At 47.6% G+C, this 22,918-nt stretch overlaps 3 protein-coding genes across 11 annotated transcripts in view; 1 reads left to right on the top strand and 2 right to left on the bottom strand.

Moving 5' to 3' along the window:
• The window catches only part of SLC4A5 (solute carrier family 4 member 5), an 84,821-nt gene extending 80,604 nt beyond the window's left edge, over window positions 1–4,217 (top strand). For all 3 annotated transcript variants that reach the window (XM_079987441.1, XM_079987443.1, XM_079987442.1), the window contains one exon: window positions 1,279–4,217. In XM_079987441.1, the coding sequence (XP_079843567.1) occupies window positions 1,279–1,444 (166 nt within the window). In that variant the 3' untranslated portion in view covers window positions 1,445–4,217. The remainder of the gene's footprint in view (window positions 1–1,278) is intronic.
• Window positions 4,047–12,208, bottom strand: MTHFD2 (methylenetetrahydrofolate dehydrogenase (NADP+ dependent) 2, methenyltetrahydrofolate cyclohydrolase). Of its 3 annotated transcripts, none has more exons than XM_079987529.1 (8): window positions 11,775–12,208; window positions 9,850–10,034; window positions 8,204–8,326; window positions 7,891–8,043; window positions 7,702–7,809; window positions 6,711–6,803; window positions 6,237–6,362; window positions 4,047–4,858 (listed from the first exon to the last, which is right to left on the bottom strand). In XM_079987529.1, the coding sequence occupies exons 1-8, from the start codon at window positions 12,191–12,193 to the stop codon at window positions 4,719–4,721; spliced, it is 1,347 nt and encodes a 448-aa protein (XP_079843655.1). In that variant the 5' UTR covers window positions 12,194–12,208; the 3' UTR covers window positions 4,047–4,718. The 3 variants fall into 3 exon arrangements, with proteins under 3 accessions (XP_079843655.1, XP_079843656.1, XP_079843657.1); XM_079987530.1 differs by lacking the exon at window positions 11,775–12,208 and adding an exon at window positions 11,203–11,407; XM_079987531.1 differs by lacking the exon at window positions 11,775–12,208 and adding an exon at window positions 11,063–11,109.
• BOLA3 (bolA family member 3) lies at window positions 9,849–22,383 on the bottom strand. 5 transcript variants are annotated; one of them, XM_079987643.1, is made up of 5 exons: window positions 22,256–22,383; window positions 21,348–21,474; window positions 19,374–19,462; window positions 18,607–18,720; window positions 9,849–10,034 (listed from the first exon to the last, which is right to left on the bottom strand). In XM_079987643.1, the coding sequence occupies exons 1-4, from the start codon at window positions 22,295–22,297 to the stop codon at window positions 18,649–18,651; spliced, it is 330 nt and encodes a 109-aa protein (XP_079843769.1). In that variant the 5' UTR covers window positions 22,298–22,383; the 3' UTR covers window positions 9,849–10,034; window positions 18,607–18,648. The 5 variants fall into 5 exon arrangements, with proteins under 5 accessions (XP_079843769.1, XP_079843768.1, XP_079843770.1 ...); XM_079987642.1 differs by lacking the exon at window positions 9,849–10,034 and adding an exon at window positions 16,824–18,339; XM_079987644.1 differs by lacking the exon at window positions 9,849–10,034 and adding an exon at window positions 16,824–17,221.
• Between the last annotated feature and the right edge of the window lie 535 nt (window positions 22,384–22,918).

Genomic DNA, 22,918 nt, shown 5'->3' with positions numbered 1-22,918 from the left:
TCTTATGATGGCAGTGGCTGAGTTTTGATGCAGGGGAAAACCCCGATAAAGGCGAACTAAGAATAGGAAGATTATTAACAATTATGAAGGGGTTAGTAATGAAATGCCTCATTGCTATACCCCTTTTCAATTTGCAAAGGGTTCTGCCATCTCTTACTTCTATGCCCTACAATGTTAAGCCGTCATGGCACTGATTTACACAATGAAATGTTTATTTGGCACTTTGAAACAGCACACAAATTGGAGAGCAACTCATCCAGGTGAACATGTCCAAGTGGAGATTTCCTGAGGGCCCCCAACCCTCTATCTTCTAGTCTTGCAGCACAGATTGGCATAATAAAAATATGAAATGTGAGCATTTCATGGAACAACTAATGTTTTCAAGTCAACTTCAGTGACATGACACAAAAACTGGTCCATTTAGCTCTGAGTCAAATAAAGGGCACAAATAGTGTTGCTGCGCCAGCTGACAGCTGGAAAGACACCTTGGGAGGGAGGGACGGAGGGAGGGCTATTGCAGTGTAGGTTAGAGTGTTGGACTAGGACCTGGGAGACCAGGGTTCAAACTGCCACTTGGCCATTAAGCTCACTGCTTGTGACGTTGGGCCAGTCACTGCCTCTCGGCCTAACCTCCCTCAGAGTTGTTGTGGGGATTAAATGAAAAGGGGGGAGAAGAACCATGTATACCACCTTGAGCTCCTTGGAGGAAAAGGTGGGCTATAAATAAGTAAATAAATTAAATAATTGGCAAGGCAGCTGAGGTCAAGCCAATGGAGGTATGAGGAATGTTAAGTGAAGGAGAAGGAATGAGGAAAAGGACAATGACAGTGAGGCAACTGGAAGGAAGCCCTCTGTCCTCAGAGTGAGGAGAGAGCCTGTGCAACTAGCCAAGGCACAGGATGGCTGGAGGAAGTGGAGCAAAGCAAGCAATGGACTGAAGAGCAGCACCCAGTGAAACAAAGGGCAGCTTTGGCCAAGCCAAAAAGCAGGGCTGGACCCAACTCTGCCACCACCACCACCACCATGGTCAGGCCAGGAGGAAGTGGCAAGGTGAGAAAGGATTGGAGCTGTGGGCCAGGGAGCCAAGAGGGCACCAGGTTGCAGCTGCTTCGTGAGCCTTCAGGGTCCACAAGAGAGCAGTGGAAAGGGGATTTGTTCAGATGTGCCGCATGATGAGCTGACAGGCAGAGGGACAACAAGGCCTGAGTAGAATAGAATAGAATTCCTTGGCTGCAATGGTCTGACCAACTAACCTCCTTTTTTCTGCTTTTCTTCCAGTATTACACTTCACCTGAAGATTTCCTGCCCGTCTTCTCCTGCATTTAATTACTCTCGAAATCCCATCTGTGCTGTGCCCCAGGTGAAGATAGAGATGGAGTCAGATTATGAAGACACTGACACAGAGAAGCAACCCCGGGACATGGGCAGCGAGACCACTCTATAGTCCCAGGAATGGGGGGTCCTTTGTATAAATATATATATATACACACATTTAGCATCAGAAAATTAGACAATTTGTGACATTCCATCCTGCTTGGTCACGTGCCATGATGACCCTAGATCTCCAGCTTAAGATCCATCCAAGCAACATGGAAATAGGACTTTAATAGTCTGTGGGAACAAAGGAACTTATTAGAACTTGAGCTCCTTGGATGGAGGAACAGTATCATTTTTGGACTTGGGTGTCTTCGGTCAGCTCCTCCCTGTGGTCTGCAGCAGTTCCTTCCAATTGGACCTGCTGGTCTTTTCCTCTGATGGCTCATGGATTTCAGTAGGACATCTCTCAGTGGAGCCAGTAGCTTTTTTATTCACTTTGTAGCTAAGCGTATAAAACCTTCCATTCCTGTAGAAAACCCTCTCTCTCACTATCAACCATAGTATTGCAGAGGCAGGAGGAGCCAGATTACTGCCATCTTCAAATGACGTATCATTTATCTGAATGCTGCACATGCTTGTTGACGAAGGCGGAGGAGCAACAGAACCCAGTTGCAGCAAAGCAGATTTGGACTTCTGATGACTCTCAATTTGCCCAAGGAGACACCTCCCGTGGAATTCCTTCATGAGAAATGCTGGTTGTTTGTGCATTTGCCATGAAGGCCCCAAGCTGGTTCCAAGTGAATGGTCACCTTCGCCATCTGAACTCGAGGAAATGTGGGTAAGCTCTTAGTGAATGAGTGTTTTCTGTTAAGAGCTGGGGGTTCCCAGCATGGCATCCCTGGCCAACCACAGTGCCATGAGATACCTCCCTCGGTGTGCGCCAATACCACTGTCCCCAAGAAATTGGAGGGTGCGCTTTAACAGCCTAACACCCATTTTAAGGAACTCAAGTTTGTTATCATAGAGTTGGAATGGAACAACCCCTTGCAATGTAGGAATATGCAGCTGCTCCATACAGGGACTGAACCTGCAATCTTTGCATTATCTGCACTATTGCTCTAACCAACTGAGCTATTATTGGTCAAGAGAAGAATGAGCTGAGGCAGGATCCAGTGAAAGCAAGGCAGATCTTTATTATTCTGTTGCAACAGAAGTCCCCCCCGCCCCTCTGCTTGGTAGGAGGTGAGGACCCAGATCAAAGGAGCACAAGAACTTTTAAAGGCTTTAGAACACACATGTCACAGAAAAAGGCGGTCTACAACAGAAATGTGAGTGTGTGGCTTGTCACCTGGCTGTCAAGCTATCTGATAGTTTGCTGATTGCTGTTGGCCTTAACTGGCTTAAAGATCATTCCTTCTACTTGTCAGAAAAAAAACATCTTGGAATCAGATTTTTTTCAGTTACCATTTCTTCCCTATTGTGCAGTTTCAAAGACTTGATATTTTCTTTGGAAAGGATACTTTACTTCTAAAACAGGACTCTTATGTACAGAATATTCTGGCTTGCTAAATATTGCACCTGGTTTGAACCTGTGTGAAATTAATGATGATTTCCTTGTAACTTTGTAAATATTGAAGTCAAAACAAAAGAAAAACTTGAATTTAGCATCCTATTTATCATATTATGTCAATCAAGTACCCATTAACTGTTGGACAAAATTCAACAAAACAGTGTATTATGCCTGGGCAACTACTTCTAAATAGAATTAACTCAGCCTCCCTGAAACTTGTGCCCCATCAGTCCGTTGTAGCTTAGCCAGGCTAGTGGAGGTTCGTATGATTTGGATTCCTAAACCATTGGAAGGTGCCAAGCCAGTGAAGGCTGCAAGAACAACTTGAACTTGAACATAGCCTTGTATATTTTCCTCACTTATTTTGTACCACTACTGTGTACTGCTTAGTAGAGGCTGCTTTAACAATACTGTTATAAAGTTTTAGCAGGATTTGTAAATCAAAAGGCTGTTTGTGGAAGCCAAGTGTTTCATGCACCTGGGCTTATGAAATCTATTACTCCCGCCATCAGCTACTTAGCACTGCGGTGCTCAGTGCCACTACAAACACACACACACACACAATTTCTAAAGCAAAAGATTTTCAGCCCCAGAGCTATTACATTGCTACTATAGTAACATTTATAGTCTAATAAATTTTTGAACCTCTTCCATTTGTGTTGTGCTCATGAAAATCGTGTTCATCTTCAAGAGCCAATTCAGTATTTTGCTAAGGATTCTCAGATTTATACCATCTAAAATGACTTGGGTGCCGTAAGTCAGGATTCCACACCATGGTGCCCCTGTAGATGCTTTACACTACAATTCCCATGACTCATGGCCAGCATAGCTGGATGATGCTGGGGTTGATGGGCACTGTTGACCACATATCTAGAAGGCACCAGGTTGGAGAGAGAGAGTGTTATCAGATGTAGTCACATGTCGGAAATGTCAAGTGTCACAAAAAATGGGACTCTTACCAGACTGCAAAAAAACCACATGGGTCACACGGAGATTTGGTATTCAAAAAAACCTGGGGACACAAATGCCAGGGATACTACTTGGGACCTTTGGCAGAAAACACATACGCTTTACCACCGAGTTACTATTCTTCTTCTTCAGCTGCTGCACAATTAAGATCCCCCTTATCAGTGCACACATTGGAATGCAAACGTTTGAATGTGCTATGTGAATCACTTTTATTCAAATGCAACCTCCAAGCTCCAGTAACAGCCCATGTAAATAGCAAGCAAGCTTGAACAGGCACAGCGAACTTCACCCAGGTTTTTGCAGGCTAACACAACACTATATCTCAAAATACTGTCTAGCTTTTGAGTCCACTCCATCTTCGGGGGGAAAATGTTTAGGAACTGAGAACTTTTGTTACAAGAGCTTTGAAAGGTTATACAAATAAGGCTTTGTAGAAAATAGCAATATCTGACTCCAGAATAGCTGTGGTATAATCCTAGCAGATAACATAGTATCTCCTGGGTTCAGCAGAGGCTGGTGAATTGAAATTGCACCATGTACACACCAAGACACATTTTGTACAATGAACACACACACTTGGCCCTCAGTTACAGCTTCCTACTGGGTTTGAGAGATAGCACAATCACTCCCCTCTATCCTAACCTCAAGCTTGGTTCCTGCACATAAATGCAGACGCTTAAATGATCGGAATCATGTATCATGTTGGACCCTTTTGCCTTGGAAAAAAATTGCTTTAAAATAAATACTCCAGAGCGAGACTCTCTGATGCCCTTTCAGCCAATAAATAAATATTGCATTGTCCCTTAGGCTGTGTTTGGGAAGAGATTTGGAATGGCGCTGCTTGCCCCTAGGAAGTCCAGCATTAGGCACTTAGGGCTTCCAGCTCCTGAGGCCGCCACAATTTTTTTGCAGCAATGATGGTGTTCTTCATGAGCATGGCAACTGTCATGGGCCCAACCCCACCAGGGACTGGAGTGATGTAGCTGGCTTTCTGCTTCACACCTGGGGAAAAGGAGGAAAGGAGATGATGGAGCACAGAAGGAAAACAAGTGTCAAAAGCCCGAGGAGGAGGCTGCAAGCAGGACAGAGGCGAATCAAGGACAAAATTGTTGCTGTATTTCTATACTGCCCTTCACCCAAGGATCAAAGGGCAGTTTACAATATAAAAACATAAAAATGTGTATACCATAGGTAAAGGTAAAGGTACCCCTGCCCGTATGGGCCAGTCTTGACAGACTCTGGGGTTGTGCGCCCATCTCACTCAAGAGGCCGGGGGCCAGCGCTGTCCGGAGACACTTCCGGGTCACATGGCCAGCGTGACGAAGCTGCTCTGGCGAGCCAGAGCCGCACACGGAAACGCCGTTTACCTTCCCGCTAGTAAGCGGTCCCTATTTATCTACTTGCACCCGGGGGTGCTTTCGAACTGCTAGGTTGGCAGGCGCTGGGACCGAACGACGGGAGCGCACCCCGCCGCAGGGATTCGAACCACCGACCTTTCGATCGGCAAGCCCTAGGCGCTGAGTCTTTAACCCACAGCGCCACCCGCGTCCCTTAGAATCCTTATTAATCTTCACCAAAAAAAACCCTAATGAGCTACAGTGTCCTTCAAAGTCCACTGCCTGCACCCCTCATATTCTCCATTCTAGACGCCTTCCATAGTTAAGAGTATTTCCATATTATCAGCCAGAATAATTGGTAGGGGAAGAGAGTCAGGCCCTTTTGCCAGAAGCCCCAAACCACACAGTGGTGCACATTCAGCAGGAGTTCTGGGCAGCTACCCATCCTCACATTACAAAAAAACTGGCCAGATCTAGGTGTTTCTCTGTCGGGCAAACTGTCTTAATACGTTAGCTAAGCTGATATTTACAGTATCAAGAGCTGCATGTGCTGAAGCTTTCAGAAATTTGAACTCCTGCCATTACTAGCTGAAACAAGGTCACACGCAAGAGTCCACTCCGTGCTGCCAGGAGCACGCACCAGATTCAAAATTCGCAGCCCACCAGCTGCTCCATCCAAGACAGAAGTCGCAGGATGAAGTTACAAGGAAGAATTACAATCTTTTTTTATGTAAGATATCAAGTAACCGGATATATTCTGCATCAAGCTAACCCACTGCCTTATAGGAGAAGCTATGCAGCTCGTTCAAAACTGCAACCCTCCCAAGGATAGCTGAGACAGCAGGAGCCTATCTGCCTAACCCAGCCTTCCCCAACCCGGCGCTCTCAATATGTTTTGAACTACAATTCCCATCAGAGCCAGTCAGAACAAGATGGATGGGAGGCATACTCCAAAACAGCTGCATGGCGTCAGGTGGCCTAAGGCAAGGCAAGACCAGTCCCTGTGAGGGCTGGGGGTCCAAAGACAAAGCACCCTTGCTTACCTTCAAAATCCACATCTCCAACAAGTTTTGGTTTTGCAGTAACAGGGTCCCGGACTCGGTTTATGCCAACGTCAATAACCGCAGCTCCCTCTTTGATCATATCGGCTGTAATCAGATTAGGGATGCCTGCAATGCAACATTTCAGGGGTTAACATTTTAATTCCTTCACTTTCATTTCTGCATGTAACATCTAAGGCAGCTACTGATCTTCATTTAATGTGGCCACAGGCAGACGTCCACAGGACAAAGCCCGAGAGCTTGACAAAGGGTGCCTGTCATCCATCATAACATAGGGCAGCCATTGCAAGCCAACAGCCATCTGCTTGAAGCAGCATGTGAAATTCCACAGGCAGAAGCGTCGGCATTCAGACTCCTAGCGGAAGCCTTCCTAGTTATTCTTAGCATGGCAGCCGTGTTCTTCAAGGGCTTCTGCTTTCAGGCTCTTTTTCTTAAAGAAGCCACCCAGGATCTTACCTGCAGCAGCAACCACAATGTCAGCAAGAATCGTGTGCTGCTTGAGCTGTTCCTTTGGAGTGTAGCGGTGAGAGATGGTTACTGTTGCATCCCCTGAAAAGAGAAGTTGCAGTCAGAACAGGACACACCGGGCCTCCTGGCAGAAGCCTCAACGGCCTTCAGAAGGGCAAGCAGCAGCTAGGGAGGAGGAATGGGGCAGAGTCTCCTCTGGCAATTCGCCACGTGCTCCTACCACCCCCAGAGTCTGCACTCCTCGCGCCCGCCTCGTGAAACAGTTTGGGTTTACCGTATTTTTCGCTCTATAAGACGCACCAGGCCATAAGACGCACCTAGTTTTTGGAGGAGGGAAACAAGAAAAAAAATATTCTGAATCTCAGAAGCCAGAACAAGAGGCGATCCCTCTTGCTGTTCTGGCTTCTGGGATAGCTGCGCAGCCTGCATTCGCTCCATAAGACGCACACACATTTCCCCTTACTTTTTAGGAGGGAAAAAGTGAGTCTTATAGAGCAAAAAATACGGTAATTACTTTGTATATTCCCACTAAGAGGTCCAGCCAAGACCTCCCAGTGCCTCAAGAAAAAGCGCATTAAAAAACAACAACAGTTTAACGATTCGGAGTTAAAGGCTTCAGCTGAAGGGGAAATGTGGGGCAGGCACACCTTCCATATAAGGCAAGGGTTATATGGGCAACATGCAGGCAGTGGGTGGAGCGACAAGTGTGGTTCTTAACTTTGTACTGTAAAAGCCAGTTTTGCACATGCAGCCCCCACCCCTGCAACACCCAACACCCTTTTCTATCCAGGCAAGCAAGAGGCAGTATCAGAGTGGAGCTATCAGTCTGGGGCCACACAGCGACACAAACTCGCAGCAAACATGACTTGCTGCCTCCTGCAAAGATCATAAAAGCCTCCGTCTCACCAGGAAAGTGGACCAAGAGGAAAAGAATCCCTGGGAAAAGCAGCTTGCACTTGAAGGCCCCCCAGACCCTCACCTCCAGGGCGCTCGTGCCGCCCATCCGTATGAAGCAGCATCGCAATGGGCATCCCCACGTTCTTTGACCGGCCAGCCACAACCACATTCTTGCCCAGGGTCGGAATCCCTGCAACACAGAACACCCAAGTCAGGCTCTGCCTTCTTTCAAGCGACTCAAGGTCAGCAGTATTTGCACACCAACACCTACCCGTTCTCTTGATGATTTCCCACACGCCCCAAGGTGTCGCTGGCAGCATGGAGTATTGGTCAAGGCACATCCGGCCCACATTCACCACATGGAAGCCATCCACATCTTTCTCGGGGTTCACAGCATTGCACACCTTCCTCTCGTCAATATGCTCTGGAGGGAAAAGTGTGGGGGGGAGAGATTTTAGTGCAAGAAGTCAGATGCATGTAATCCCAGGAACAGGATGATCGGAGGGGGAAATCAGAAGCTGACACTTATGGGTATGTGTCTAGGGATGCTGGATGAAGAGCTTCTCCTAAAGCACGGCACTCACCAGGCAAAGGGAGCTGAACCAGGAGGCCATCTACATTTCTGTCATTGTTTAGCTTGCTGATTAAATCAAGCAACTCCTCTTCAGTGATGGAGGCCGGCTTCAGGATCGTTTCGCTGCTGATTCCTAGAAGTACCAAAAGTGATGAAAGAGGGTCAAAAGACGATTGAAGTTGGTAATCCATATTTCATGAGTATAAGTCAAGGAACGGCTCCAGTGTAAACTTTATTCTATTTTATTTGGGGGGCAGGAGGGGAGAAATCAAATAGAATCCTGGCCCAAAGCCATTTACAATTTTTAAAAAAGTCATTATGGAGGAAAATAAAGGAGAGAAGGAACACAATAGGCAAACAGCAGCACACACGAAATTAAGATACGGAACAGATCCAGATGGAAACGCAGAATACAATCGATTTTGAAATGTTTGTTAGAAAAGTATTCTGAAGAAGCAAAAGAAATAATAGATGCAGTGAGCAACACCCCATTTTGGCTTTTCTAGTGAACATTGTGTCCTGGTCTATGGGGAAGGGCTTTTAATTGTGACAACGTCCACGAGTTGGTAAAGCCCAAGTGTCTTTATTTATGATCCTACATCTGGACAGACAGTGAGCCTGTGCCTTTTGCCCCTGGTTAGCACTTCCCCTCCCAAAACACTTAGCAGGCTTGCAAACTATGCAAGGGAATTGCTAGAGCCAGCTAAATGAAGCCATGAATACCAGAGTTGCTTAACAGTGCAAAAATGTTGTGTACATTCTTTAGGATACATGAGGCTCACTGTCCTCATGTCAAACTACAGCAAGAGTGGATGAGGCAGTGAAGATCCAGTAACTGCAATCTGACCGTGAAATGAAAACCTCAAGTGGCTGCCAAGCCCTGGGGTCTCTCTCCTTTTACATTTTCCATTCAAAAGCCACATCTAGAGTGAAGCCCCAAAAGCAACTGCTGCCTAGGCAGAGTTCTGACAAAGCTCAGCAACCCAAAATATTGTTTTAAAGCGTTTAGATCTCTGCTGTTGCTACTAATACCACCACAGTAGCAGGAAGTACTAAAGAGGCAACACCTGCTGCATTTTCCAGCTTGAATCTTTTCAAGTCCTACTTCAATTTCCCACCTCAAGCTTTGAAACAATTACTGATACAAAAGTGAAGCAGGATTATTAGAGCAGCAGCATTAGGGGTGAGATGGCAGAAGCCAGAGAAACCAAAATTAAGTGGACTGTGGAGGGGGAGAGGCAGTTTTGGCCAAACCCTGCTGCAGTCTGCCATATAGCTGAAAGGCACACCCGTCTGCACCCCAGCCCCATCACTGCCCAAAATTTAGAGGAGGCCTGTAGCTCAGCAGCTGAGCACTTGTTTTGCATACAAAAGATCCCAGGTTCAGTCTTGGGTGTGTCCAGGTAGGGCCGGGAAGGATGCCTCTCTTAAACCCTGGGAACCACTTGCAGCCAGTATTCCTGAGGTAAGGCGAGCTTACCCGGCTCAAAACAAAGGGCAGGTGAGGAAGCAGCAGCTGAGACAGGCTCCAGGAGATGGTCAGGAGGAGAGACAAACCAAGCTGAGTTGTGGGGACTCATCTGAGACCTCCTTTTTTTCTGCCAGCAATAGTGCAATGACTAATACCGCAGAAGACGCTGGCCAGGAAAGACATACCTACATCAGCCGCAGCCTTGGTTTTGTTCAGGACATAGGAGTGGCTGGCAGGGTTTTCACCAACTAGAACCACACTGAGATGGGGCCTTTTGTTTCCATCTGCAACCCACTGCTCCACTTCATGGCGGGCTTCTTGCCTGATCTGCCGGGCCAGCTTCCTCCCAGAAATGACAACTGCTTCATTCCTGCAAGCAGAGAGTTTTTAAAGCATTTGATCCCCAAAAAGCTTAGGAGTGCCTTGTTGGAAATTCATTACTTCCCCACAGAGCAGCTTACACATATTCCCAGGCTATCTGACCCAACACTTAAAGGTTCACAGATCTCATGGGAGTCAGGAGGACAGGGACATGGGGGGGGGGAGGGCAGCCAAATGCATGCGCTCAACAGCCAACAGTTGGCAAAATGGAGCAAGAATGCAAGGGAGCTAAAAACTTCACACGAGCAACTGTCACAAAGGCATTACATAACTGCCTTCATAGGCATTGTGAAGAGTAAGAAGGATGAGCTCCAGAACAAGATCAGGCCTTCTCTTGCTCTAAAATAGAAAATACCCAATTCTACATGCAATTGCCACTGCAGTATGAGTAGAATGACTTCACAGAGCCCATTTGGAAGAACAACATTTAAATATATTCAGGCAAAAGCGTGTTTTACTCAAGCTACTATCTCTCTGCAAAGAATGGAGGATATTTTGGTGCAGCCTCGGAAGAAAGTTCCATTTCTTGCTGCAGTGAGGGAGGAAACCCCCTTGCTGCTACTGTGAGCCAGCCATGCTGGGGTTTTGGCTAGCATGCAATGGGTCTTGGTGAATCAGATACACAGATACCCACAGGGCAAATCTGCTGTGGAAAGAGATCGTCTTTCTCTCACATTCCTTTTGCACACTCTTCAAACTTCCAGAATCTCAAAAAGTGCCTGGGAAACTTGTCTGCCCAACACCAACCAAGTTCTCAAAGCTGTTTTTCATGAAGTGGGGAAAGTGCAACTGTGCTCTGCAGAATATTATCTTGCATGCAAGCAGACCAGGCTTCCTCAGGCGATAAGAGCACCAGGGAGAGAGAAAGATGACAGGTGCCCCTTTCCCAATTAGGGCTCCACACTTTGCCCTTGAAAGTCTGGGGACCCGCACCCTCCACTTCAGGAGGTTTCTAGGGACAGGATTCAGTACTCCTTTTCAAGCAACGACTATTTATGTCTTTATTTAATAGCCCACCTTTTTTCTCCAAAGTGCTCAAGGCAGCGCATGTGGTTCTCCCCCTCCTCGAATAATCTCCCACAACAACCCTGCGAGGTAGGAGGGGCTGAGAGACAGTGAACTGGGGTCTCCGAGGGGGCTGCTGGCCCAACACTAACCATTGCACAACACACTGCACCTCCCAACTCTTTGCTCCTGGAAGCCTTGGGGAGCCCCTGCGCCTCCGGTGCCCATAATACTGAGCATAAAGCATTCCCGTCACCCGCCCCATCAGCTTCCCTTCCAGAGGCACGGAGGCAACCCCGGGCTGGCGGCGCGAAACTCCGCGGCGGCGGCGGCGGCAGCTCGGGGCCGAGCCATGCAAGCGGCCGGCGCGATTTCATCAGCCTGCTGCACTCCGGGCCGCCGCCAGGGGGAGTGGCGCCACGACGCCCGCCCGCCCGCCCGCCCGGGAGGGGCTCCCCGAGGGAAGCAGCGGGGCAGAGAGGGGCCGGGGAGGGGAGGGGAGGGGGTCGCGGGGGGGGGTCGCCGCCAGCCCCTCCTGCCCCCTTTCCTCTCCCAAGGCGGCGGCCGGGGAAGCCGGGGACACGCGGGGGAGGAAAAGAGAGGGGGAAGCCTTGAAGTCGCCCCCTGGCCATTCCCACCATCCTCCTCCTCCTCGGGTAGACTGCGCCCGGCCAGGGAGGCTCCACCGCCCAACACGCGACCCCCCCCCGCCCCCGCCCCCTACCTGGGCGCCGTGAGGTGCAGCCGGCGAGTCCCCCGCGGGCCGGGCAGGCGCGGGCAGCAGCAAGGGGCGGCTCGGGCCAGGATCCGGAAGAGCGGGAGCGCGGAGGCGGTTGCCATGGCGACGGGGACCGGCAAGGCGGGCGAAGAGCGAGGGGCGACGAAGCGGCAGCGGCGCCAGAGCGAGGCCTTATAAAGGCTCCGCCCCGCCCCGTTTCCCAAGCCGGCCTCGCCGCCATTGGCCGCAAAGGGGAGTGACGCGCTCCGGCGAGGGGAGAGTCGCGGCTGCCCCGATTGGGCGAGGCCGGGAGTGACGCCAATGCAGGGCGGGGGGCGCCCGAGGAGCGCTCCGTGGCTTCTACTGTAAGCGGCGCGGGAAAGGCTGACGCAACCCGGGAAGGAGGGACGGGCTGAAACGGCCATCGAAAGTCCTGATTGGTCAACGCAGGAAAGAAGAGCGCGTTTACAGGTCCTGAAATAAAGCAATCAGAGGGAAGGGGCGTGGCCGTGGCTTGTACAGGCTTCTCTTTTCTTGTGCTCTGAAAGGGGGAAGTTTCCACTGCGGGGTCCAAGACGCGGGGCGAGTTAGTAGCGTATCTTCCTGTGTGTTTGGTTCTCAGTACAAAAATAGCTAATACTACCGGTATTCTAAGCTGCCCCAACAGAAGTCGAGCGTCCAGGCCAAAGAAAGGCATTTGTTGTTTAGACGTTTAGTGGTGCCCGACTCTTCGTGACCCCCTGGACCAGAGCACGCCAGGCACTCCTGTCTTCCACTGCCTCCCGCAGTTGGGTCAAACTCATGCTGGTAGCTTTGAGAACACTGTCCAACCATCTCGTCCTCTGTCGCCCCCTTCTCCTTGTGCCCTCCATCTTTCCCAACATCAGGGTCTTCTCCAGGGAGTCTTCTCTTCTCATGAGGTGGCCAAAGTACTGGAGCCTCAGCTTCACAATCTGTCCTCCCAGTGAGCACTCAGGGCTGATTTCCCTAAGAATGGAGAGGTTTGATCTTCTTGCAGTCCATGGGACTCTCAAGAGTCTCCTCCAGCACCAGAATTCAAAAGCATCCATTCTTCGGCAATCAGCCTTCTTTATGGTCCAGCTCTCACTTCCATACCTCACTACTGGGAAAACCATGGCTTGAACTAGACGGACCTTTGTTAGCAAGGTGGTTTCTGCTTTTTAAGATGCTGTCTAGGTTTGTCATTGCTTTCCTCCCAAGAAGCAGGCGTCTTTTAATTTCGTGGCTGCTGTCACCATCTGCAGTGATCATGGAGCCCAAGAAAGTAAAATCTCTCACTGCCTCCATTTCTTCCTCTTCTATTTGCCAGGAGGTGATGGGACCAGTGGCCATGATTTTAGTTTTTTTGATGTTGAGCTTCAGACCATATTTTGTGCTCTCTTTCACCCTCATTAAAAGGTTAATTCCTCCTCACTTTCTGCCATCAAGGTTGTGTCATCTGCATATCTGAGGTTGTTGGTATTTCTTCCGGCAATCTTAATTCCAGCTTGGGATTCATCCAGTCCAGCCTTTCGCATGATGAATTCTGCATATAAGTTAAATAAGCAAGGAGACAATATACAGCCTTGCCGTACTCCTTTCCCAATTTTGAACCAATCAGTTGTTCCATATCCAGTTCTAACTGTAGCTTCTTGTCCCACATAGAGATTTCTCAGGAGACAGATGAGGTGATCAGGCACTCCCATTTAAGAACTTGCCAGTTTGCTGTGGTTGACACAGTCAAATGCTTTTGCGTAGTCAATGAAGCAGAGGTAGATGTTCTTCTGGAACTTAGCTTTCTCCATAATCCAGCGCATGTTTGCAATTTGGTCTCTGGTTCCTCTGCCCATTTGAAATCCAGCTTGCACTTCTGGGAGTTCTCAATCCACATACTGCTTAAGCCTGCCTTGTAGAATTTTAAGCATAACCTTGCTAGCGTGTACTGTATCCAGTTCTGGGCACCACAATTTAGTAAGGATGTTGAAAAGCTGGAACATGTGCAGAGGAGAGCAACCAATATAATCAAGGGTCTGGAAACTTGTAGAAAAATGGGGGGTTGGCTTTTGTTGCCCTATTCCCCAAGGGACTCGAGTCCCATAAGTCCATGATTGGTCAGACAAGGATGGATGGAGGCAAGATCTAGTGAAAGCAAGGCAGATTTTATTTTTCTATTGCAACAGGGTTCCCCACCTCCTTGCAGGTAGTGGGGAATATAAAGGAGTGCAAGCCCCTTTATAGACGTTGCCCAACCTAATGCCAAAGACTATGCACTAAAAGCATAAATCACAGAAAGAGGCAGTCTACACAGAAATTTGATTTTGTGGCTTCTCTCCTTTCTGCCAGGATATCTGATAAGGTTTTACTGATAGCTTTACCTGGGCAGTCTGGCCATTCTTTTGAGATGGTAAATAGTTTGGTTCTCATCCAGGTGCCAGGCCCACGCTATTCATACACAAAATATGCCCTTAAGACAGGATTTGAAAGTGAAAGAACTATTGAGAAAGGTTTCTCTTCTGCAGGGGAAATATTTAGTTGAGAGTCAGGAGGGCTTTTGGGGATTGTTCTGTGTGCTAAACTAATGTGTAATTTTCTCATAAAATATTTCCTATATTTTGAAGGGCGAAGGATTGGTTTTCTGTGAAGTGTGTGTCTGCTATGTGTGCGCACTCTAAATTTTATAACAATTCCAAGCCTTATGAGGAATGGTTGAAGGAGCTGAGTATGTTTAGCCTGGAAGAGAGACTGAGAAGAGATATGATAAAGGTAAAGGTAAAGGTACCCCTGCCCGTACGGGCCAGTCTTGACAGACTCTGGGGTTGTGCGCCCATCTCACTTAAGAGGCCAGGGGCCAGCGCTGTCCAGAGACACTTCCGGGTCACGTGGCCAGCGTGACATCGCTGCTCTGGCCAGAGCCAGAGCCAGAGCCAGAGCCGCACACGGAAACGCCGTTTACCTTCCCGCTGGTAAGCGATCCCTATTTATCTACTTGCACCCGGAGGTGCTTTCGAACTGCTAGGTTGGCAGGCGCTGGGACCGAGCAGCGGGAGCGCACCCCGCCGCAGGGATTCGAACCGCCGACCTTTCGATCGGCAAGCCCTAGGCGCTGAGGCTTTAACCCACAGCGCCACCTGCGTCCCTTGAGAGATATGATAGCCACCTTCAAATATCTTAATTGCTGTCGCATGGAATATAGAGCAAGCTTGTTTTCTCCTGCTCTGGAGGGTAGGACTCAAACCAATGGCTTCAAGTTACAAGAAAGGAAATTCCAACTAAACATCAGGAATGCGCTTCCTTAGAAGGTGGTGGACTCTCCTTCCTTGGAGGTTTGAAGCAGAGATTGGATGGCCAGCCATCATGGATGCTTTAGATAAGACTCCTGCTTTGCAGGGGTTGGAATCCCTTCCAACTCTACAATTCTTTGATTTTATCAAAGCCTGCTAGGCAACTGTACTCAGTGTGCATATAGATGCTTAGCCTCAGACGACCTTGCTTGATGGAAGCTCTCCTGCTGCTTTTAGTCTCCCAGGCAAGCAGGGAGAAAAAAATCTCTGGAAGGCTTGGCAAAGAGCCCACTATAATATGTAACACAATTCCCAGTGGCTTTTCCCACACAGTAGCTGGTGTTAAATAAGGTCAGCGATGGAGATGTGAGAAATTTGTGCTGGGTTCTACTTTCTTTAGCATGGACTTCTATGCAAGCCTTCCCTAACCTGGTGATCTTCAGATGGTTTGGACTACAACTTCAATCAGGCCCAACCAGCCTGAGGGCACAAAGTTGGGGAAGGGTGTTTTATGCCATGCAGAGATTAATTCATATATCTGCTGAACATGCTTGTTTGCAAAACAAATTACCATGCTCTTAATCAGCAAAGTGTGCTAAGGTATGATTAGAAATATATGTGCTTTGTATTTCTCAATACTCTCCACCCCCACAACACAACCACTCATTGCCTTATTCTTGCCACAAAAACATACATCTCTAGTAGTGACTCAAATACTGCCCACTAAACATGAAAAGCAGGTCTAACACCTGGTATTTTACACACTTGTTTTTGCCAGAGGGCCACTCCCAGAGGTGGGAGGTGACAGAAGAACAATCTCCTCTGCCAATAAGACCCCTGCAAGTTTCAAGCTAGCCTCAAACGTTTGTAATGCGCTGAGGAGGAGGAGGAGAAATAATAAGAGGCACAAGGAGGTTTACTTCAGAGTATACATGCATAGGGGACGCGGGTGGCGCTGTGGGTTAAACCACAGAGCCTAGGGCTTGCCGACCAGAAGGTCGGCGGTTCAAATCCCCACAACGGGGTGAGCTCCCATTGCTCGGTCCGAGCTCCTGCCCAGTTCAAAAGCATGTCGAAGTGCAAGTAGATAAATAGGTACCGCTCCAGGGGGAAGGTAAACGGCGTTTCTGTGCGCTGCTCTGGTTCGCCAGAAGCGGCTTAGTCATGCTGGCCATATGACCTGGAAGCTGTACGCCGGCTCCCTCGGCCAATAAAGCGAGATGAGCGCCGCAACCCCAGAGTTGGCCACGACTGGACCTAATGGTCAGGGGTACCTTTACCTTTACCTTAAGCTCATCTTGCTTTCCTCCTGCTTGTACCATGAAGCAAGGACGGCTCCTCTCTCCCTCTTGTGGAGACTGGTTTTACACCAATATTTTCACTATTCTCATTACAATGAGAAGCCAGTCTGTTTGCAGGCCAGTCCCCTAAGTCCATCCATAGTTTCTCAGTTATTCAAGTGAACAGGGACATTAACATCTTTCTGGTGCAAAACAAAGACATTTCTCTTCTCCCAAGAATTTGAATGTTAAGGTCATTACGGCTCCTGCAGGCATTCTTTTATGGTGACCAAGTTTATCCATCGTTTCATTTGTTTATTAAATATTAGGGGATTATATTAGTGGATTTTAGTGTGTTAATTGCCAATTTTAAATACTCTTATTTTTATAGTGTTTGTAAGTTGCTTTAAGACTCTTGTGGAAAGCAGTCAAGAAAATGAATTAATAATTGACTAGAACTCTGGTGAAACAGCTCCAAAACAAGACTTCAGTGATACAGTGAGGTTATGTTTTATTTGAAGAAACACTCTCATTTCTGTGATAAAGGTTGTAGCACAAGCTATGTTTTAGGATCACAGTGGGTGTTTTATAGTGCCAACAGACAATAAGTTGATATGATTCTATTAACATGACTAAAAGACAGACAAAAGTGTGTTGAGGCACAGATGTACGATCTGCTCCATCACGTTCCACAGCCATTTTGTAACATTAATCACTTAGCAGGTGGTATCCAATGCTCACATTCCATACTGTGTTCTGCCTGGCTAAGTGATCAGAACTGTTGAATATGAATGGCAAGTGACCACAATCAACAGCAGTTCTTAGGGGCTTCCATCTTCCTTCTCCTCTGCACCTCATTCTGCTTCCCTTTCAAGGCTGCTGTTGGCAAGCTCTGTATGTGGAAAAAGGGGATTCAATCCCCCAGCTGCAGTGAGTGCTGGACTGTTTATGTAATGAAAACATGCATATATCTTCCCTTCAGTTCTTGATTCCAGTGAGATTTACAGAGAACTAAACACACAGGAAGATACCCTATTAAAGTGGCAATTAAAAAAAACTTGCCTTGTGTTGAGGACACCACAGTGGTTCAAACAATGGTGAAAGTGCTGTAGTATCTGCCAGTTTGAGTCTCATCTGTGTGATGAGCAGTATGGCATTACAGGGGTACCCTGTCACTATGCATGGCTTGGTTCCTGGCACGCAGTTAATGTGAAGACATTCTAATGCTGCAGTGTAGTTGGTGGGTGTCAGCAACGTTGCCATGGTTGCTGAGGTTTGTCTAATACTGTTGCTGCGTTCTCTGTAGCCTGAAGTGATGCTGTTGCCCTTTCAACTTTGCTGCAGGGGGTGCAAAGGATCCTATACCAATATTACAGTGGGTTGCCTCGCAATGGTACTGGCGGTTCCCAGAGACCACAGTGTGACATATGGCTAATTGTAGTTGCAGTCCAACAAGTCCCTTTGTATTCCAGGTCAGCTCACTATACAATACTATTAGAATACAGAGCGCTTTGCAGTTAGACTGGAAGAAAACTTAAGTAGCATTTTTATTTTAGATATTCAGAATTCAACACTGCTGCTCATGCTAAAATGGCAAATGACTCTTCACCAAAGATCACGCCTCATTTAACATTTCAAGAAACTAACTGCAGTAACATTCCTAGAAAGGTCATGACAGGCAGCCCTGCTCATCACAGCTAATAAAACAATGTTGCTAGGATCATTTAACCCTGGAAAACTGCGCTGTTTGTAACAGCTGGTTTAAAGCAACCTTATTACAAGGAAGGCACTCTGTGTACAAGGCATCTGCATTCTTCTTTCAGTAATCTCTCTAAAGTTGTTGTTCTGAAATTCCTTTTGAGCTCCTCAATTGCCATAAACCCCAGAAACAAGTGCAGCACATTTCATCTATAATTTTCCCTTGAATTTTGGCATACTTTTGCATAAAGAGGGGTGGATATCAAGGAGTACTTCTTCCTGTCTACAATATTCTTCATTCTTTCTCTACAGCTGTTGGCAAAAAAGACTCACACAATACTCTGACACGAGTCTTCTTGGGGAAAAGAGGTTAATCAATGCAATTAAGAGAGCTGACCTCTGCATCTGAAATAAATACTGCTTTTGAAACGAGCCTTAGGTACCCTTATTTTACAGCACATCAGCACAGTGATTTTATTTGTAGTTTGTAGATCAGAGGGAGATGGAGAAGCATGGGAGGGTAGAAATAAAGGCATCTGGCTGTATCATGTGCTAAGCAGCATTCTCTCAGAGCCTCACCAGTTTCTGGAATATGAAAATCTTGCATGTTGTCAGCCACTCCTAGCTTCCATGCTTGGGAACAGAAGTAAATATCCGTAGTCCATGCATTGCTTTAATTTCATCACCTAAAGCCTGGAGGAAGAAAGCATTGCAAGCAGCTACACAAAAAGTGGGGTGAAACAACCTCAAAGACCAAAAGGCAACACCCAAGCATGGTTCAAGACACCCCCTCAAGCACAGACAGAATTCAAAGTAGCAGCTTCTATTTGATCCAATGTATTTTGCTTTCAAAGTGGGGAAAGGTGCTTCTGGCCATCTGCTTGTGGAATTTTGAAACCCAACTAGTTAAAAAATGAAGCTATTTGTGTCCGGGTATGGATGCTGTTTACTGCAATGCACTGAGCAGCAGGTGAATTGTTACCGACCTTCAGAGTATTCCATCTCTGTTGTTGTTGTTGTTATTTATTGTAACTGTTGGTCAGTTTATCTTGTCCAAGGTAACCCAAAACAACTTATAAGCATGCTCTAAACATCTGGCCATGCAAAAATTTATTCTACTGCTTGTATTAGCTCATCCCAACTAAGGTCAAAGACTTGAACAATTAAGTTAATTCAAAGAAAATGGAATAGGGAACAGTCTGGGGGAGCTTGAACAGAAAAGAGCAGATTATCCTGCAAAATGCTTGAAACTCAAAAACTCAAGATCCACACCATCCATGAAACTGAAAATGTAATATAATTTCCCACACAGAGATAGATAACCCAGAATATCTTAACCTGCTTACCTGATTGACCATTTGGTGTTGCTGCACCATCCTCTTTTCCTTAAACTCTTCAGACTCTATATGGATTTCATACATTGCTCCACAGCCACCTTGACAAAATGGATTTGATTTTACCATATTTTCAGCTATTTTATTTTAACAATTCCCTATGCTCTTTTAGCTTGATATCACTTTTAAATAGAGGCTTTTGGAGGGGGTTGTCACACGATCAACCAGGGAAAGAAATCTACATGGTAACAGAAACCACATGACAATTTATAATAACTAACTCTACAATATGTCATTTGTGCCTTTCTGTCATGTATGATCTAGTGGAGATTGCTACATTGCAGGGGTTGAGCTAGATGATCCTTGGGATCCCTTCCAAGTTTACAGTTCTATAAGCCTATGATGATGGATGGTTGAGGGCAAACAAGTTGTTTATTAATGACAAAGATCATGACGGTGGCAGAGCCTAGGTTGGGAGGCTTGTCGGTTTTGGCATTATGCACAAGGTTACACTTCCTTCAGAAGAAAAAGAAGAAGACAAAGACGAAGAAGAAGAAGAAGAGTTTGGACTTGATATCCTGCCTTTCACTCCCCTTCAGGAGTCTCAAAGCGGCTAACATTCTCCTTTCCCTTCCTCCCCCACAACAAACACTGTGAGGTGAGTGAGGCTGAGAGACTTCAGAGAAGTGTGATTAGCCCAAGGTCACCCAGCAGCTGCATGTGGAGGAGCGGGAAAGCGAACCTGGTTCACCAGGTTATAAGTCCACCACTCCTAACCACTACACCATGCTGGCTCTCCAGCTCTTCAGAACACAGTGGGGTTCTCTTTGGTGCTACTTTCCTGTTAAGTTTCTCAGCTAGTGATAACAGAAGGTGCTGCTCGCCATGTTTGGGAGCTATGGAATGTCACAGTGCAATATCACTTTTATTCTGGTCTAATATGCTCCAGGGCCCAATTCAACATCCTGGCAACTACCTTCATAGTGCAGGTCCTCTATACTTTCAGGATCCTCCCATATGTTCTACCCCACTCTCAAGGGAAGCAATGCTCTGTGCCCCAGATTTCACACTAGTGCGATTTGTGGGAACACAAAGTCAACCCTTCTCTGTGGTGTTGCCTGAACTTTGGAATATACTTCAGCAAGGAGCATATCTGGGCCACTTTGCTCTTCCTGTTTTAATAGATGGCCCAAACCTGGCTTACAAAATTTATTTCATTCTAACATTTAACTTTATTTTTTAGTTTTAGGATTCATTCAATTTCATTATTGATTATAATTTTGCGGAGGTGATTTTTATTTTGTGTTCTATGCTGTACTTTGGCAGCCAAGACATGGTATAAAATATTAAATAATGAAATGAAATGTTCGTGACTGCAGTGGATACCAAATGAAAACTGCATTGTATTCTGCATGAGCTAAGAGGAAGGCACGTTTGGCAAATCCTCACCGTGATCAACTCCTGCCCAGAAACCTGTGTCCTCACTGTGGAAAGATTTGCAGCTCCAGAATTGGCCTCCACAGTCACTTACGGACACACTGTTAAGACTATATTCATGGAAAACAATCTTATTTGGCTACGAGTGATCACCAAAGAACAACAACAACATGGGAAACCTAAGGCAACCAACTGCCTGTTAGTTGGACTTAGAATTTACAAGATTTGGGGGGAAATTCATCTAGCCTTTTCATTTCTCTCTACATGTTGATTCTCTAAGAGCACTGCCACTGCATTTTTCAATATACAGTACCTTTATTAAAGGCATCCAAGAGCAAAATGAGAAAAACAGTATTTCTCATTAGGCTAATGTAAACCCACAAGGTAGACTAAGGGGCACACAATGCCAACTCTTAATCTTAACCCAAAATTACAATTAACCACAAAGCAATGCCTTTCTCCAAATCTTATCTACAGAAATGATTCAGATCACAGGAAAGCCTGCAGAATGGCAAGTGTTCAGACAGAGCCTGAGGCTTTGCTAATTACCTGATATATCTACTACTTTGATAGCAGCAGCCTGAGGGAACTTTTCTTTAAGCACTTGTGCCACCCTGAGTTCTCCCTCCGTCTGTGAAGCAAAGGTTCGCACTATATTGCGCAGAAGAAAATGGATCTGACGAGAAATGGAAAGAGTTTGTGTTAGTTGGGATATCGTCAGAATAAAGCCAACTATAATCATAGCAAAGGATGCAAACGTCCCTATGGGAACATGGGAAGCTGCCACCACCTGAGTCACACTGCACATGGCTTCGTCTTGCCCACACTGACTGGCAGTGTTTCTCCAGCGTTTCAGCCCCAAATCTTTCCCAACCTTACCTAGAAATGCTGGGACTGAATCTGGGACCTTCTGCGTGCTAAGGGCATGCTCCACCACTGACAAGCCCCTAAATCACAATGGCACACGCAGTAAAATAAGATGCCTGCCTCTCACTCTCCCACAAGTTATTCCACACTGGGGTCCCTACCATAGCTGTCAACTTTTCCCTTTTCTTGCGAGGAATCCTATTCGGAGTAAGGGAATTTCCCTTAAAGAGAGGGGGAAAGTTGACAGCTATGATCCCTACCAAGAATAAACCAGAAACTCGACGCAGAATAAACCAGAAACTCGGGGGGGGGGGCGGGGAAGGGGGGACCCACGCGCAGCGTCAGGCAGCAGCCTCCCCGAGCGCCTCGCCTTATTGCCCGGGAGCGGGAAGGCAAAGGAGGGGCCCTCCTCGTCCTTGGGGCGACGGCGCTGCTCCAGAGGCGAGGGCGCCGGGGGCCCCTCCCCGCGGGGGCTGCGCCGGGGGCCGAGGAGGGGCTTGGGCGGCGCCGCCCGGGGCCTCCCCGCTCCAGGGCCTCCGGCCCAGAGCGCCGACAAAGAGGCCGCAGCTCTCCGCCCACAGGTCACCGACCTTCCCCCGACAAGCGGCCATCCTCGCGACGGCGGCAGCCATCGCGCCGCTGCGTCAGAAGGGAGCGCGTCTTGGAGGCGCTGGAAGATGACGTTTCGCGCGTGCGCCGTGCAGCCGGGTTGCTCCTCTCGGGTCTTCTCAAAGAGCACAGAGTTAGGAAACGGTAGAGTCGCAATGCCACCCCTTCTTCCGGCTCTCCCAAGAGCATAGAGTTAACGCGGGAAAGCTCGGAGCAGAAGGTTCTCTCCCCTCCGCCGAAGAAGAGGCCACCACCTTCCAGGCGGTCCTACTCCCTATACTCAGTCGGCGGCACTGGCTCTGCCGCTGGCGCCACGTGGGACCTCCACCTTGGAGGGCGGCAACACCTGCACTTTGGAACTCCCCGCCTATTGACATCAGGCAGATGCCTTCACAGGGTGCTGGCCAGAGCCTGCTAAAAACATTTTTGTTTAGACAAGCCTACCCAGGTGCTTAGAGGGACGCAGGTGGCGCTGTGGGTTAAAGCCTCAGTGCCTAGGACTTGCCGATCGAAAGGTCGGCGGTTCGAATCCCTGCGGCGGGGTGCGCTCCCGTCGTTCGGTCCCAGCGCCTGCCAACCTAGCAGTTCGAAAGCACCTCCGGGTGCAAGTAGATAAATAGGGACCGCTTACCAGCGGGAAGGTA

The sequence above is a fragment of the Podarcis cretensis genome, assembly GCF_951804945.1.
Source record: "Podarcis cretensis genome assembly, chromosome: 8".
NCBI classification, from domain to species: Eukaryota; Metazoa; Chordata; class Lepidosauria; order Squamata; family Lacertidae; genus Podarcis; species Podarcis cretensis.
The sequence above is the reverse complement of the archived record's forward strand: the minus strand, read 5'-3'. Positions and strand labels throughout refer to the sequence as shown.

Coding starts and splice junctions, on each gene's coding strand:
- MTHFD2 (XM_079987529.1), bottom strand. CDS start 12,193: ATGGCCGTTTCAGCCCGTCCCTCCTTCCCGGGTTGCGTCAGCCTTTCC. Junction 10,035..11,774: donor CTGCACCTCACGGCGCCCAG/GTAGGGGGCGGG, acceptor CTCTGCTTGCAG/GAATGAAGCAGTTGTCATTT. Junction 6,804..7,701: donor GCGGCACGAGCGCCCTGGAG/GTGAGGGTCTGG, acceptor TTCTCTTTTCAG/GGGATGCAACAGTAACCATC.
- BOLA3 (XM_079987640.1), bottom strand. CDS start 22,297: ATGGCTGCCGCCGTCGCGAGGATGGCCGCTTGTCGGGGGAAG. Junction 21,475..22,255: donor TGGCCGCTTGTCGGGGGAAG/GTCGGTGACCTG, acceptor ATTTCTCGTCAG/ATCCATTTTCTTCTGCGCAA. Junction 17,222..19,373: donor AACACCAAATGGTCAATCAG/GTAAGCAGGTTA, acceptor TTCCACATACAG/AGCTTGCCAACAGCAGCCTT.